The sequence below is a fragment of the Leptodactylus fuscus genome, chromosome 8 (assembly GCF_031893055.1).
Source record: "Leptodactylus fuscus isolate aLepFus1 chromosome 8, aLepFus1.hap2, whole genome shotgun sequence".
Lineage (NCBI taxonomy): Eukaryota > Metazoa > Chordata > Amphibia > Anura > Leptodactylidae > Leptodactylus > Leptodactylus fuscus.
In genome coordinates, this window is record NC_134272.1 from 5,161,703 (window position 1) to 5,178,011 (window position 16,309).

The 16,309-nt window shown below is 43.9% G+C and overlaps 1 protein-coding gene across 1 annotated transcript in view; it reads right to left on the reverse strand.

Moving 5' to 3' along the window:
* Positions 1-8,826, reverse strand: part of ADAP1 (ArfGAP with dual PH domains 1) — a 94,710-nt gene extending 85,884 nt beyond the window's left edge. The window contains exon 1 of the mRNA XM_075285085.1: positions 8,549-8,826. Within this exon, the coding sequence (XP_075141186.1) occupies positions 8,549-8,633 (85 nt within the window). The 5' untranslated portion in view covers positions 8,634-8,826. The remainder of the gene's footprint in view (positions 1-8,548) is intronic.
* Between the last annotated feature and the right edge of the window lie 7,483 nt (positions 8,827-16,309).

Consider the following 16,309-nt stretch of genomic DNA (forward strand, 5'->3'; position numbering starts at 1 on the left):
TATTCAATGTGGGTGGAGACGGCCTCTAACCTCGGCTTCTACAATCAAACAAGAAATCACACACCGGGTATTCCCATCCTCAGATGTAACAAGAGTAATTATACAGTAAAGTAGGTCAACATGAAACAGGAATAACATTGTCACAACTCCTAAGGAGGGCGGCTGTAAACCGGAGACAGCTGGTAGCGGTATATTTATAGGGAAGGTATCTAGCAGCTACATTATCATAGCGCACATACAATGCACGCCGAAAGATTAATATCGAAAAGTCATCACGTAAAGCATCTTGTGGGGCACAAAGATAAAGCCACGATGTGCCAACGATCATCTTCACACCACATGTGCAAAAAGCAGCAGCAAAATCATCCCAATGCAACAAATGCAAAGGAAACAGAAAACTGGTGCAAAAGTAACACGGCCGCAACATTCAGAAGTGTGGATTTCCAGCCCCAAACTGATTTTTCATTTTGCACAGGATAAGTTTCCAGGATGACAAATCTTTTTGAGTCCAGAAAAACCCTTTAACCAAACTTAGGTTCCCATAGAGCTCAATGCGGATATTAGCCTTATAAGAGGAATCTGCATTGTTAAAGGGGGTGTCCAGGTATACAGTGATCCAAAAAAAGGAAGGGGAAGGTGGAAAAAAACAAAACAAATATATATATATATATATATATATATATATACCTGTCCAGCAGCCCCCCAATGCTTCACGTGACCACTGAGGCCAATCATCAGCCATAGGAAAGGAACCGGGACGTCACTCATATACATCACCTGGGACGTCCAAGTCCTTTCCTTAGGATGCTGATTGGCCACTGCAATCACATGTGGCGAGGTCTCCCACCCCGGTCTGTGGTAGGAGACCCTGGAGTACCAGGGACAGGTAAGTATGGTTTTTTTGTTACCTTTCCTGGCCTTCTTGTGGAAAACTTTATATCCTGGACAACCCCTGTAATAATTCCCTAGGTGTCTCCATGATAACAGACTACAAACAAACCCTGTGCAGTCTGATCCTGCAAGCATAATCCCTTCTCCCCCGACTGTCTTCTGCAATTGCTTACTTCTTGGTAGCAAGCTGTCTGTGCAGTTGCTTATAGAAATAAAAAATGATATACGAAGAACTTTGTGTTCATTTTTTGTAGATTTTGCAAAAAGGGATGCAGAACAGGAGACTGCAATGAGCTCGACTTACTGATAACAAGGTCTGATACATTGACACTTAACATTGACCCCCGCCGGCTTGCACATCATGCAGACAAGGCTAAACTTCCTGACATGTTCCTCATTCTCTTCCGCCACATTATTACGTCCTTGTATGCAGATGTATAAAACCAAGGATCCTCCAAGACGTGTTACAAAATGACTTGACACAATGAATGAATTAGATGCCCTTCCAAGAAGCTGCAGGGTGCAGCCAAAGCCTGTGACTAGTCTATCAAACCTCTCCAGGTCTCTGTATTATAACAAAGGACGTGAGAATAGGTGAAGACACCAAATAATACCTGGAAACGGGGAAACAGAAACCTCAACATAAAGTGGATTAACCAGGAAAGGTGTCGGAGCTGTATTCACAATTCTGCAGGTTGTCAGACACATCTAGTGAGTTGAGCTCCTGTCATGTACTTGGTTTTTCCTACATTGGTTTGGGCAGAATACAAATCACCAGAAGCATCAATGTGAGCGGAGGATTCCAGCTCTGAAGCCTGCAGTACCACAAAAGCAGCTCCGAACTGTAATACAGGCTGTGAGAAAAAGTTACTGAACTTCTCATGTAGATTTTTTTGCTTATTGGCTACACAGCAACAACCAAAGATCACCGCGTCACCCTGCAACTCCTTTACTAGTAAGAAAGTTAGGTTATGGTGTGACCCCGGCGCTGTCACAAAATAATGCAGCAATGCTCCATCTTTATATACAGTCCTATGAAAAAGTTTGGGCACCCCTATTAATCTTAATCATTTTTTGTTCTAAATATTTTGGTGTTTGCAACAGCCATTTCAGTTTGATATATCTAATAACTGATGGACACAGTAATATTTCAGGATTGAAATGAGGTTTATTGTACTAACAGAAAATGTGCAATATGCATTAAACCAAAATTTGACCGGTGCAAAAGTATGGGCACCCTTATCATTTTATTGATTTGAATTCTCCTAACTACTTTTTACTGACTTACTGAAGCACAAAATTGGTTTTGTAACCTCAGTGAGCTTTGAACTTCATAGCCAGGTGTATACAATCATAAGAAAAGGTATTTAAGGTGGCCAATTGCAAGTTGATCTCCTATTTGAATCTCCTCTGAAGAGTGGCATCATGGGCTACTCAAAACAACTCTCAAATGATCTGAAAACAAAGATTGTTCAACATAGTTGTTCAGGGGAAGGATACAAAAAGTTGTCTCAGAGATTTAACCTGTCAGTTTCCACTGTGAGGAACATAGTAAGGAAATGGAAGACCACAGGGACAGTTCTTGTTAAGCCCAGAAGTGGCAGGCCAAGAAAAATATCAGAAAGGCAGAGAAGAAGAATGGTGAGAACAGTCAAGGACAATCCACAGACCACCTCCAAAGAGCTGCAGCATCATCTTGCTGCAGATGGTGTCACTGTGCATCGGTCAACTATACAGCGCACTTTGCACAAATAGAAGCTGTATGGGAGAGTGATGAGAAAGAAGCTGTTTCTGCACGTACGCCACAAACAGAGCCCCCTTAGGTATGTAAAAGCACATTTGGACAAGCCAGCTTCATTTTGGAAACAAAAATTGAGTTGTTTGGTTATAAAAAAAAGGCGTTATGCATGGCGTCCAAAAAGAAACAGCATTCCAAGAAAAACACATGCTACCCACTGTAAAATTTGGTGGAGGTTCCATCATGCTTTGGGGCTGTGTGGCCAATGCCGGCACCGGGAATCTTGGTAAAGTTGAGGGTCGCATGGATTCCACTCAGTATCAGCAGATTCTTGAGAATAATGTTCAAGAATCAGTGACGAAGTTGAAGTTACACCGGGGATGGATATTTCAGCAAGACAATGATCCAAAACACCGCTCCAAATCCTCAGGCATTCATGCAGAGGAACAATTACAATGTTCTGGAATGGCCATCCCAGTCCCCAGACCTGAATATCATTGAACATCTGTGGGATGATTGGAAGCGGGCTGTCCATGCTCGGCGACCATCTAACTTAACTGAACTTGAATTGTTTGTCCAAAATACCTTTATCCAGGATCCAGGAACTGATTAAAAGCTACAGGAAGCGACTAGAGGCAAAAGGAGGATCTACTAAATATTAATGTCACTTTTCTGTTGAGGTGCCCATACTTTTGCACCGGTCAAATTTTGGTTTAATGCATATTGCACATTTTCTGTTAGTACAATAAACCTCATTTCAATCCTGAAATATTACTGTGTCCATCAGTTATTAGATATATCAAACTGAAATGGCTGTTATAAACACCAAAATATTTAGAACTAAAAATGATTAACATTAATAGGGGTGCCCAAACTTTTTCATAGGACTGTAACTAGAAGTCACAGTGGCAGCGCCCCCAGTGGTCACAACGAGACTCCATTCACTTACTATAGGGATGACACGACCATCTCTGGTTGTAGGATGGGACTTGTGGCCACTGTTGCCAGGTAGTCCTAGACTTAAACTGTAAAATAATGATATAGGGGCGCACCCATGTGTGATGGCTGGGGGGCGTTACAGGAACAGCCAAAGATGTCTGACACTCCTGCTATGGAAACAGCACGGCCATCTCCACCTGTACCGGCAGAATACTGACACCTATCCCAAGCGCAGCCACATCGGGGGGACATGAAACGTTACCTAATGGGGGACACTACAGCTTCCTTTAGAAAACCCCAATTTGCGAGCTCATCTACATCAGATTCAACATAAAGTGATACAGCCGGTGATTATCCCTCACCCCTGGATACAGAGATATAAGAGCCAATAACATCTATAGGGCCCGAGCCCCGACATGACCGCAGGTATAGAGGAGTACAAGGCTGCCGACCTATGACCTCTCCTAGTCACATGACAGTCTGTAACTTCACTATAGGACTGAATACATGCTGACCTATGACCTCTACATGCTGACCTGGTCCTCAGGTAGTGATTCCTGTCAGTGTATGACTAGTCCTCAGGTAATGATACCTGTCAGTCTATGACTAGTCCTCAGGTAGTGATTCCTGTCAGCGTATAACTAGTCCTCAGATAGTGATTCCTGTCAGTCTATGACTAGTCCTCAGATAGTGATACCTGTCAGTCTATGGCTAGTCCTCAGGTAATGATACCTGTCAGTCTATGACTAGTCCTCAGGTAATAATTCCTGTCAGTGTATGACTAGTCCTCAGGTAGTGATTCCTGTCAGCGTATAACTAGTCCTCAGATAGTGATACCTGTCAGTCTATGACTAGTCCTCAGGTAATGATACCTGTCAGTCTATGACTAGTCCTCAGGTAATGATACCTGTCAGTCTATGACTAGTCCTCAGGTAGTGATTCCTGTCAGTCTATGACTAGTCCTCAGGTAGTGATTCCTGTCAGTGTATGACTAGTCCTCAGGTAATGATTCCTGTCAGTCTATGTCTTCTCCTCAGGTAATGATACCTGTCAGTCTATGACTAATCCTCAGGTAGTGATTCCTGTCAGTCTATGACTATCCCTCAGGTAACGATTCCTGTCAGTGTGTGACTAGTCCTCAGGTAGTGATTCCTGTCAGTCTATGTCTTCTCCTCAGGTAATAATTCCTGTCAGTCTATGACTAGTCCTCAGGTAGTGATTCCTGTCAGTCTATGTCTTCTCCTCAGGTAGTGATACCTGTCAGTGTATGACTAGTCCTCAGGTAGTGATACCTGTCAGTGTATGACTAGTCCTCAGGTAATGATTCCTGTCAGTGTGTGACTAATCCTCAGGTAGTGATTCCTGTCAGTCTATGACTATCCCTCAGGTAATAATTCCTGTCAGTCTATGTCTTCTCCTCAGGTAGTGATTCCTGTCAGTCTATGTCTTCTCCTCAGGTAGTGATTCCTGTCAGCGTATAACTAGTCCTCAGATAGTGATACCTGTCAGTCTATGACTAGTCCTCAGGTAATGATACCTGTCAGTCTATGACTAGTCCTCAGGTAATGATACCTGTCAGTCTATGACTAGTCCTCAGGTAGTGATTCCTGTCAGTCTATGACTAGTCCTCAGGTAGTGATTCCTGTCAGTCTATGTCTTCTCCTCAGGTAATGATTCCTGTCAGTCTATGTCTTCTCCTCAGGTAATGATACCTGTCAGTCTATGACTAATCCTCAGGTAGTGATTCCTGTCAGTCTATGACTATCCCTCAGGTAACGATTCCTGTCAGTGTGTGACTAGTCCTCAGGTAGTGATTCCTGTCAGTCTATGTCTTCTCCTCAGGTAATAATTCCTGTCAGTCTATGACTAGTCCTCAGGTAGTGATTCCTGTCAGTCTATGTCTTCTCCTCAGGTAGTGATACCTGTCAGTGTATGACTAGTCCTCAGGTAATGATTCCTGTCAGTGTGTGACTAATCCTCAGGTAGTGATTCCTGTCAGTCTATGACTATCCCTCAGGTAATAATTCCTGTCAGTCTATGTCTTCTCCTCAGGTAATGATTCCTGTCAGTCTATGTCTCCTCTATGTCTTCTCCTCAGGTAGTGATTCCTGTCAGTCTATGACTTCTCCTCAGGTAGTGATTCCTGTCAGTCTATGTCTTCTCCTCAGGTAGTGATTCCTGTCAGTCTATGTCTTCTCCTCAGGTAGTGATTCCTGTCAGTCTATGTCTTCTCCTCAGGTAGTGATTCCTGTCAGTCTATGTCTTCTCCTCAGGTAATGATTCCTGTCAGTCTATGTCTTCTCCTCAGGTAATGATTCCTGTCAGTATATGTCTTCTCCTCTATGTCTTCTCCTCAGATAGTGATTCCTGTCAGTCTATGTCTTCTACTCAGGTAATGATTCCTGTCAGTCTATGTCTCCTCTATGTCTTCTCCTCAGGTAATGATTCCTGTCAGTCTATGTCTTCTCCTCAGGTAGTGATTCCTGTCAGTCTATGTCTTCTCCTCAGGTAATGATTCCTGTCAGTCTATGTCTTCTCCTCAGGTAATGATTCCTGTCAGTCTATGTCTTCTCCTCAGGTAGTGATTCCTGTCAGTCTATGTCTTCTCTATGTCTTCTCCTCAGGTAATGATTCCTGTCAGTCTATGTCTTCTCCTCAGGTAATGATTCCTGTCAGTCTATGTCTTCTCCTCAGGTAATGATTCCTGTCAGTCTATGTCTTCTCCTCAGGTAGTGATTCCTGTCAGTCTATGTCTCCTCTATGTCTTCTCCTCAGGTAATGATTCCTGTCAGTCTATGTCTTCTCCTCTATGTCTTCTCCTCAGGTAATGATTACTGTCAGTCTATGTCTTCTCCTCAGGTAATGATTCCTGTCAGTCTATGTCTTCTCCTCAGGTAATGATTCCTGTCAGTCTATGTCTTCTCCTCAGGTAGTGATTCCTGTCAGTCTATGTCTTCTCTATGTCTTCTCCTCAGGTAATGATTCCTGTCAGTCTATGTCTTCTCCTCAGGTAGTGATTCCTGTCAGTCTATGTCTTCTCCTCGGGAAGTGATTCCTGTCAGTCTATGTCTTCTCCTCAGGTAGTGATTCCTGTCAGTCTATGTCTTCTCCTCAGGTAGTGATTCCTGTCAGTCTATGTCTTCTCCTCAGGTAGTGATTCCTGTCAGTCTATGTCTTCTCCTCAGGTAGTGATTCCTGTCAGTCTATGTCTTCTCTATGTCTTCTCCTCAGGTAATGATTCCTGTCAGTCTATGTCTTCTCCTCAGGTAGTGATTCCTGTCAGTCTATGTCTTCTCCTCAGGTAGTGATTCCTGTCAGTCTATGTCTTCTCCTCAGGTAGTGATTCCTGTCAGTCTATGTCTTCTCCTCAGGTAGTGATTCCTGTCAGTCTATGTCTTCTCCTCAGGTAGTGATTCCTGTCAGTCTATGTCTTCTCCTCAGGTAATGATTCCTGTCAGTCTATGTCTTCTCCTCAGGTAGTGATTCCTGTCAGTCTATGTCTTCTCCTCAGGTAGTGATTCCTGTCAGTCTATGTCTTCTCCTCAGGTAATGATTCCTGTCAGTCTATGTCTTCTCCTCAGGTAATGATTCCTGTCAGTCTATGTCTTCTCTATGTCTTCTCCTCAGGTAATGATTCCTGTCAGTCTATGTCTTCTCCTCAGGTAATGATTCCTGTCAGTCTATGTCTTCTCCTCAGGTAATGATTCCTGTCAGTCTATGTCTTCTCCTCAGGTAGTGATTCCTGTCAGTCTATGTCTTCTCCTCAGGTAGTGATTCCTGTCAGTCTATGTCTTCTCCTCAGGTAGTGATTCCTGTCAGTCTATGTCTTCTCCTCAGGTAATGATTCCTGTCAGTCTATGTCTTCTCCTCAGGTAATGATTACTGTCAGTCTATGTCTCCTCTATGTCTTCTCCTCAGGTAGTGATTCCTGTCAGTCTATGTCTTCTCTTCAGGTAATGATTCCTGTCAGTCTATGTCTTCTCCTCAGGTAGTGATTCCTGTCAGTCTATGTCTCCTCTATGTCTTCTCCTCAGGTAATGATTACTGTCAGTCTATGTCTCCTCTATGTCTTCTCCTCAGGTAGTGATTCCTGTCAGTCTATGTCTTCTCCTCAGGTAGTGATTCCTGTCAGTCTATATCTTCTCCTCAGGTAGTGATTCCTGTCAGTCTATGTCTTCTCCTCAGGTAATGATTCCTGTCAGTCTATGTCTTCTCCTCAGGTAGTGATTCCTGTCAGTCTATGTCTTCTCCTCAGGTAGTGATTCCTGTCAGTCTATGTCTTCTCCTCAGGTAGTGATTCCTGTCAGTCTATGTCTTCTCCTCAGGTAATGATTCCTGTCAGTCTATGTCTTCTCCTCAGGTAATGATTCCTGTCAGTCTATGTCTTCTCCTCAGGTAATGATTCCTGTCAGTCTATGTCTTCTCCTCAGGTAATGATTCCTGTCAGTCTATGTCTTCTCCTCAGGTAATGATTCCTGTCAGTCTATGTCTTCTCCTCAGGTAATGATTCCTGTCAGTCTATGTCTTCTCCTCAGGTAGTGATTCCTGTCAGTCTATGTCTTCTCCTCAGGTAGTGATTCCTGTCAGTCTATGTCTTCTCCTCAGGTAATGATTCCTGTCAGTCTATGTCTTCTCCTCAGGTAATGATTCCTGTCAGTCTATGTCTTCTCCTCAGGTAATGATTCCTGTCAGTCTATGTCTTCTCCTCAGGTAGTGATTCCTGTCAGTCTATATCTTCTCCTCTATGTCTTCTCCTCCTCCACCTTCTCATGTTTTCCCTCCATACTAAGCTATGACTTCCAGACAACTATGGCCACACGTCCGCCTATGACACTTGACTTACTCGGCAGATTCCCCCCACTAAAGAGGTTCTGCAGCAGCAGCAGTCCTCCCCACTGTCCATGCCTGTGTTCGGGTCTCAGCCCCCCCCCAGCCCTGAGGGGCCGCTATCAGCATGGAGTCCATCAGCGCCCCCCTCACCTGGAGCCCCGCAGTCCGCACAGCTCGTGTTCTCCGGCTTGCAGGCCAGCTCTAGCAGGGCTCTCCTGTTCCTTTCTTCCGCCATGGTGCCTGTCTGTGGCTGCTCTCTGGGCTCTCCTCAGCCTCCTCCTCAGTGACACAGACACTGCTCGGGCAGGGGGGGCTTCACGTAGTCCTCATGGCTGCAGGTGGACGCCGCTCACTGTCTCCCCTCCACCTCCTCCTTTCTCCTCATTCAAACTGGACTCTGCTTTTCTACAACCTCGGACTTATTCTGGTTCCGCATTCCTCCAAATATTAAGAAAGTCATGAGGAGATGAGGCGCTCCCGGGCGCCACCTGGCGTCCTCCGGGGGCGCTGCGCGCCGGGCATTCCCTCCTGTACTACAATACAAAGGCTGACGTCATAGGCTTCACCATATAAGGACTTGGGACTTCCTAGTCAGAGCTGAGCCTGGGGAGGGGGTGGGGCTGAGATTTAGGGGGATCTGGGCTGCACCCCCCCTGATATACCCATAGTCCTAGGAGAATAGGAACATCAGGGAGCAGCAGCATCAGTAGTACAGACTAACCCTCAATAGTCACATCAGTACTGAGCAAATCTGCGTATACATCACCGAAAATATATCACACGCTTTACTGCGCCAATTATGTGTCCTCATTGTGGTCAGTGTTATCTTCTCATACATGTAGTGTCCTGATAACCAGCCATGATGTCCTTATTGTGGTCAGGTTATCTTCTCATACATGTAGTGTCCCCTCCTGATATCTAACCATGATGTCCATATTGTGGTCAGGTTATATTCTCATACATGTAGTGTCCTCCTGATAACCAGCCATGATGTCCTTATTGTGGTCAGGTTATCTTCTCATACATGTAGTGTCCTCCTGATAACCAGCTATGATGTCCTTATTGTGGTCAGGTTATCTTCTCATACATGTAGTGTCCTCCTGATAACCAGCCATGATGTCCTTATTGTGGTCGGGTTATCTTCTCATACATGTAGTGTCCTCCTGATAACCAGCCATGATGTCCTTATTGTGGTTGGGTTATCTTCTCATACATGTAGTGTCCTCCTGATAACCAGCCATGATGTCCTTATTGTGGTCAGGTTATCTTCTCATACATGTAGTGTCCCCTCCTGATAACCAGCCATGATGTCCTTATTGTGGTCAGTTTATCTTCTCATACATGTAGTGTCCCCTCTTGATAACCAGCCATGATGTCCTTATTGTGGTCGGGTTATCTTCTCATACATGTAGTGTCCACCTGATAACCAGCCATGATGTCCTTATTGTGGTCAGGTTATCTTCTCATACATGTAGTGTCTTCCTGATAACCAGCCATGATGTCCTTATTGTGGTGGGGTTATCTTCTCATACATGTAGTGTCCTCCTGATAACCAGCCATGATGTCCTTATTGTGGTCAGGGTATCTTCTCATACACGTAGTGTCCTCCTGATAACCAGCCATGATGTCCTTACTGTGGTCGGGTTATCTTCTCATACATGTAATGTCCTCCTGATAACCAGCCATCATGTCCTTATTGTGGTCGGGTTATCTTCTCATACACGTAGTGTCCTCCTGATAACCAGCCATGATGTCCTTATTGTGGTCAGGGTATCTTCTCATACACGTAGTGTCCTCCTGATAACCAGCCATGATGTCCTTATTGTGGTCAGGGTATCTTCTCATACACGTAGTGTCCTCCTGATAACCAGCCATGATGTCCTTACTGTGGTCGGGTTCTCTTCTCATACATGTAGTGTCCTCCTGATAACCAGCCATGATGTCCTTATTGTGGTCAGGTTATCTTCTCATACATGTAGTGTCCTCCTGATAACCAGCCATGATGTCCTTATTGTGGTCGGGTTATCTTCTCATACATGTAGTGTCCTCCTGATAACCAGCCATGATGTCCTTATTGTGGTCGGGTTATCTTCTCATACATGTAGTGTCCTCCTGATAACCAGCCATGATGTCCTTATTGTGGTCGGGTTATCTTCTCATACATGTAGTGTCCTCCTGATAACCAGCCATGATGTCCTTATTGTGGTCGGGTTATCTTCTCATACATGTAGTGTCCTCCTGATAACCAGCCATGATGTCCTTATTGTGGTCAGGTTATCTTCTCATACATGTAGTGTCCCCTCCTGATAACCAGCCATGATGTCCTTATTGTGGTCAGGTTATCTTCTCATACATGTAGTGTCCCCTCCTGATAACCAGCCATGATGTCCTTATTGTGGTCAGGTTATCTTCTCATACATGTAGTGTCCCCTCCTGATAACCAGCCATGATGTCCTTATTGTGGTCAGGTTATCTTCTCATACATGTAGTGTCCCCTCCTGATAACCAGCCATGATGTCCTTATTGTGGTCGGGTTATCTTCTCATACATGTAGTGTCCTCCTGATAACCAGCCATGATGTCCTTATTGTGGTCAGGGTATCTTCTCATACACGTAGTGTCCTCCTGATAACCAGCCATGATGTCCTTACTGTGGTCGGGTTCTCTTCTCATACATGTAGTGTCCTCCTGATAACCAGCCATGATGTCCTTATTGTGGTCAGGTTATCTTCTCATACATGTAGTGTCCTCCTGATAACCAGCCATGATGTCCTTATTGTGGTCGGGTTATCTTCTCATACATGTAGTGTCCTCCTGATAACCAGCCATGATGTCCTTATTGTGGTCGGGTTATCTTCTCATACATGTAGTGTCCTCCTGATAACCAGCCATGATGTCCTTATTGTGGTCGGGTTATCTTCTCATACATGTAGTGTCCTCCTGATAACCAGCCATGATGTCCTTATTGTGGTCAGGTTATCTTCTCATACATGTAGTGTCCTGATAACCAGCCATGATGTCCTTATTGTGGTCGGGTTATCTTCTCATACATGTAGTGTCCTCTCCTGATAACCAGCCATGATGTCCTTATTGTGGTCGGGTTATCTTCTCATACATGTAGTGTCCTCCTGATAACCAGCCATGATGTCCTTATTGTGGTCAGGTTATCTTCTCATACATGTAGTGTCCCCTCCTGATAACCAGCCATGATGTCCTTATTGTGGTCAGGTTATCTTCTCATACATGTAGTGTCCCCTCCTGATAACCAGCCATGATGTCCTTATTGTGGTCAGGTTATCTTCTCATACATGTAGTGTCCCCTCCTGATAACCAGCCATGATGTCCTTATTGTGGTCAGGTTATCTTCTCATACATGTAGTGTCCTCCTGATAACCAGCCATGATGTCCTTATTCCGTTTGGCAAGTCTGCTTGGAAAACACACGGACCCTATTAAAGTCTATGTGGTCCTTGTGGTTTCTCTGCTGTTTTTAATGCATTCGGTATTCTGTTTGGGGGGTCCCCAAGTGGACTCCCTGAATGGAATACCGACCACAGATGTGGACAAGGCCTGAGCCTTTGTGTAACTCCATGTGTAGTTCTGAGCAATCCATTTTGCCTGGTCGCCATCTTGTGTCACTTCTGTCATTAAACAGTTATAGACTATCAAGCAGTATGTAGGTTGGAGATGAGATCTACCAACGTCTTACTCATATACTCACCTTCACCGACCCCATTGTTCCTGCTCCAACATTGCTCAGGGCCCTGGTGAAGAATCGCGATACGTTCCCTCCGCAGTTTTTCTCGCAGCGCTTTATTGCTGCAGGACGTTCTTAGACTAACTCGAATTTTTGTATTTGACTCCCAACCTTTCACAAGCCATAATAGTTTTATTTTTCTATTCACAGAGGACTTATTTTTTGCAAGACAACTCGTACCAATGAATATTCTGAATGATGTATTGGGAAGGATGGAATTAGACATACGCTGCATTTGCTCCATTATCTTGTGGGTTTTGCAGTGTTCAGTATTGATAGGTTACCTTTATTCTGTGGCTCGGTGCACTTACAGTGATACCAATGTATCGAGTGTTTGTTACATTTTACCACCTTATCAAAAAATCTAAAACCACTTTTTCAGAATCTTCATCACTAATCTCTCGGCTCAGTCGTTCGCTCCTGGTCTCGTGATATTGCACATTGGAACAAGTGTCATTAGTGGATTGTTGTTGTTCTTCTAAATTTCACTATACGAGTGATATGGACTTAACAGAGTGAAGGTTTGATATATCAAAGTCAAATCGAGGACGTTTTTCTCAAGTTGTATTTTCTTCAGTAGTGCAGATTCCATATCTGGATCAGTCCCATACAATCCTGTACACGAGGCCTTACATATGTGCAGACGTACGGCGAGGCAGGTTTCATGCGTCTGTTTCTAACACACTGGTTTGCAATTCCAACTTCCTTCCTCTATTTGTGATCCTTCCCAACCCAAAGTGCAGCTCTGTCCGATCTCTGTAAGTAACAGAGAGGAAATCAGCTACAAAGACGCACTGCGGCCTCACCTGTGGAACTCACATACTTTCTAGATGTCTTTAGAAACTTCTATAGAAGTCACTAAAAGGGACTAAGAAATGGAACTTTTAGGTGCATCAGTGCAGATCTATTATACCTTGTGCAGATCTATTATACCTTGTGCATCAGTGCAGATCTATTATACCTTGTGCAGATCTATTATACCTTGTGCATCAGTGCAGGTCTATTATACCTTGTGCAGATCTATTATACCTTGTGCATCAGTGCAGATCTATTATACCTTGTGCAGATCTATTATACCTTGTGCAGATCTATTATACCTTGTGCATCAGTGCAGGTCTATTATACCTTGTGCAGATCTATTATACCTTGTGCATCAGTGCAGATCTATTATACCTTGTGCAGATCTATTATACCTTGTGCAGATCTATTATACCTTGTGCATCAGTGCAGATCTATTATACCTTGTGCAGATCTATTATACCTTGTGCAGATCTATTATACCTTGTGCATCAGTGCAGATCTATTATACCTTGTGTAGATCTATTATACCTTGTGCATCAGTGCAGATCTATTATACCTTGTGCAGATCTATTATACCTTGTGTAGATCTATTATACCTTGTGCATCAGTGCAGATCTATTATACCTTGTGCAGATCTATTATACCTTGTGGAGATCTATTATAGCTTGTAGAGATCTATTATAGCTTGTGCATCAGTGCAGATCTATTATACCTTCATACAAGACCACTGATAATCTGATGATCTGGGGCTCCACGCAAAATCTCACCCCGTGGGGTCAAAATGATCACAAGAACGGTGAGCAAAAATCCCAGAACCACGCGGGGGGACCTAGTGAATGAACTGCAGAGAGCTGGGACCAATGTAACAAAGCCTACCATCAGTAACACACTACGCCGCCAGGGACTCAGATCCTGCAGTGCCAGACGTGTCCCACTGCTTAAGCCAGTACATGTCCGGGCCCGTCTGAAGTTTGCTAGAGAGCATTTGGATGATCCAGAAGAGTATTGGTAGAATGTCCTATGGTCTGATGAAACCAAACTGGAACTGTTTGGTAGAAACACAACTTTTCGTGTTTGGAGGAAAAAGAATACTGAGTTGCATCCATCAAACACCATACCTACTGTAAAGCATGGGGGGGGAAACATCATGCTTTGGGGCTGTTTCTCTGCAAAGGGGCCAGGACGACTGATCCGGGTACATGAAAGAATGAATGGGGCCATGTATCGTGAGATTTTGAGTGCAAACCTCCTTCCATCAGCAAGGGCGTTGAAGATGAAACGTGGCTGGGTCTTTCAACGTGACAATGATCCAAAGCACACCGCCAGGGCAACGAAGGAGTGGCTTTGTAAGAAGCATTTCAAGGTCCTGGAGTGGCCTAGCCAGTCTCCAGATCTCAACCCTATAGAAAACCTTTGGAGGGAGTTGAAAGTCCATGTTGCCAAGCGACAGCCCCAAAACATCACTGCTCTAGAGGAGATCTGCATGGAGGAATGGGCCAACATACCAACAACAGTGTGTGCCAACCTTGTGGAGACTTACAGAAAACGTCTGACCTCTGTCATTGCCAACAAAGGAGAGAGAACAAAGGATTGAGATGAAATTTTGTTACTGACCAAATACTTATTTTCCACCATAATTTGAAAATAAATTCTTACAAAATCAGACAATGTGATTTTCTGGATTTGTTTTCTCATTTTGTCTCTCATAGTTGAGGTCGAACCTATGATGTAAATTACAGACGCCTCTCATCTTTTTAAGTGGTGGAACTTGCACTATTGGTGACTGACTAAATACTTTTTTGCCCCAATTATCAGCTAATGTACATTTTCCCCAGGCGGAGGATCTGGCAGAGGTTGCACGTCCTGATATACGAGATGCAACCTCCACTGCCTCAGGGGTTAGAAAGACTTGTGCTCGTAACATCAGTAGCCATCTAATATTTTTGGAACATAAGCACTAAGTAAATGTCGGCTGGTCCTGGCATCTATATCAGGTTCACCTCGCAGGGGTCACTCCTTGCAGAGCTGCAGTGATACCGCGGAACAATATGCAAATTAACTCTCCTGCACAAGTAAGAAACTTGCTCTCTAGCGTCACCTACAGTTACCTACCCTAATACAGTGATTTTACAGGTAAGGATTTGGATGGAGGTTTGTTCCTGATACTCAACCCCTCTTTTTTAATAGCACAAAGTGCTAGTAGTAAAAAACTGTTATACCTGTAATTTATATCACGGGGGCATGGTATTGCTATTTTTTTTGGTATGGCTATTGATTTATGCTAAGGCCACACAGAGCAAAAAAAAAAAGCAATGCAGGAACAATTGCAGCAGAAACATGTCACAGTTTTTCCCCGAACGCTTTTCACAGAATGTCTGGAGTTTTCTGCTGTGGACTTTCTGCTTCCATTACATTTAGGCCGGGTTCACATGGGGTTTTTTGGACCAGATTTTGAGGCGGAGGCCTCAAAGAAGAAACCGCTTACGAAAAGAGCAAGTGAACGGCTCCAACTGATGTCAATGGGAGGTGTTTTTTGAACCGGATTCTGATGCGAATTCCGCGTCAAAATCCGGCCCAAAAAAAACAAATGTGAACCTAGCCTTATAGGGAAACCGCCAACGTTTCCATAGGTACAATTGACATGCTGCGATTTCCAAAAGCGCTAAAGTTTTAGATATTGCAGCATTTCCACTGTGCATATTTTTCTGCAAGGTGTGGATGAGATGGACCAGCAGCAATAAGGCTATGTTCAGACAGAGTCCTTAGGAAAGGGTTTTTTGACATGTTTATTTGCATGATGCATTTTTTGATGCAGTTTTTGTAAGGTATGTGGAGTCTGACAAGCCAAAAACAAATAGCTATGGGGGGGGGGGGGGGGTAGCACAACTTCCCCTATGTCTGCTGCCAGGTAGGGAAGGAAAAAAATCAAGTATTCTAACTTCATTTTGCTTCTCTACCCTCTAAGTCTGCACCCTGATATGGTTTAATTTCTTATTTTTGGCCCAAGGGGCTCAGTTGTAGATCTTCACGTTACAGCTCTGCTACATATTATGGGATTTTTTGCAGCACTGGTGACATTCGGTTCCGGTCATTTTGCAGCCACCTCCATTTCCATTACACGGACGACTTCCTGCACAATCACATTGAAGGCTGCGCAGTCAGTGTTGCATTTGTGAAGTTGGAGTCAGTTTTGAGTGAAGTTACCGAGTCCAGGTTCAAAATAAAAGGATTAATTTTTAAAATATGACATAAAATATGAATATTATATAATTACTGAGACGTATAGTTTGTTGTATATTTACATTCCTATGATAATAAATTAGAGGATTTTTCCCATGGCTGTTTGACCATGGCC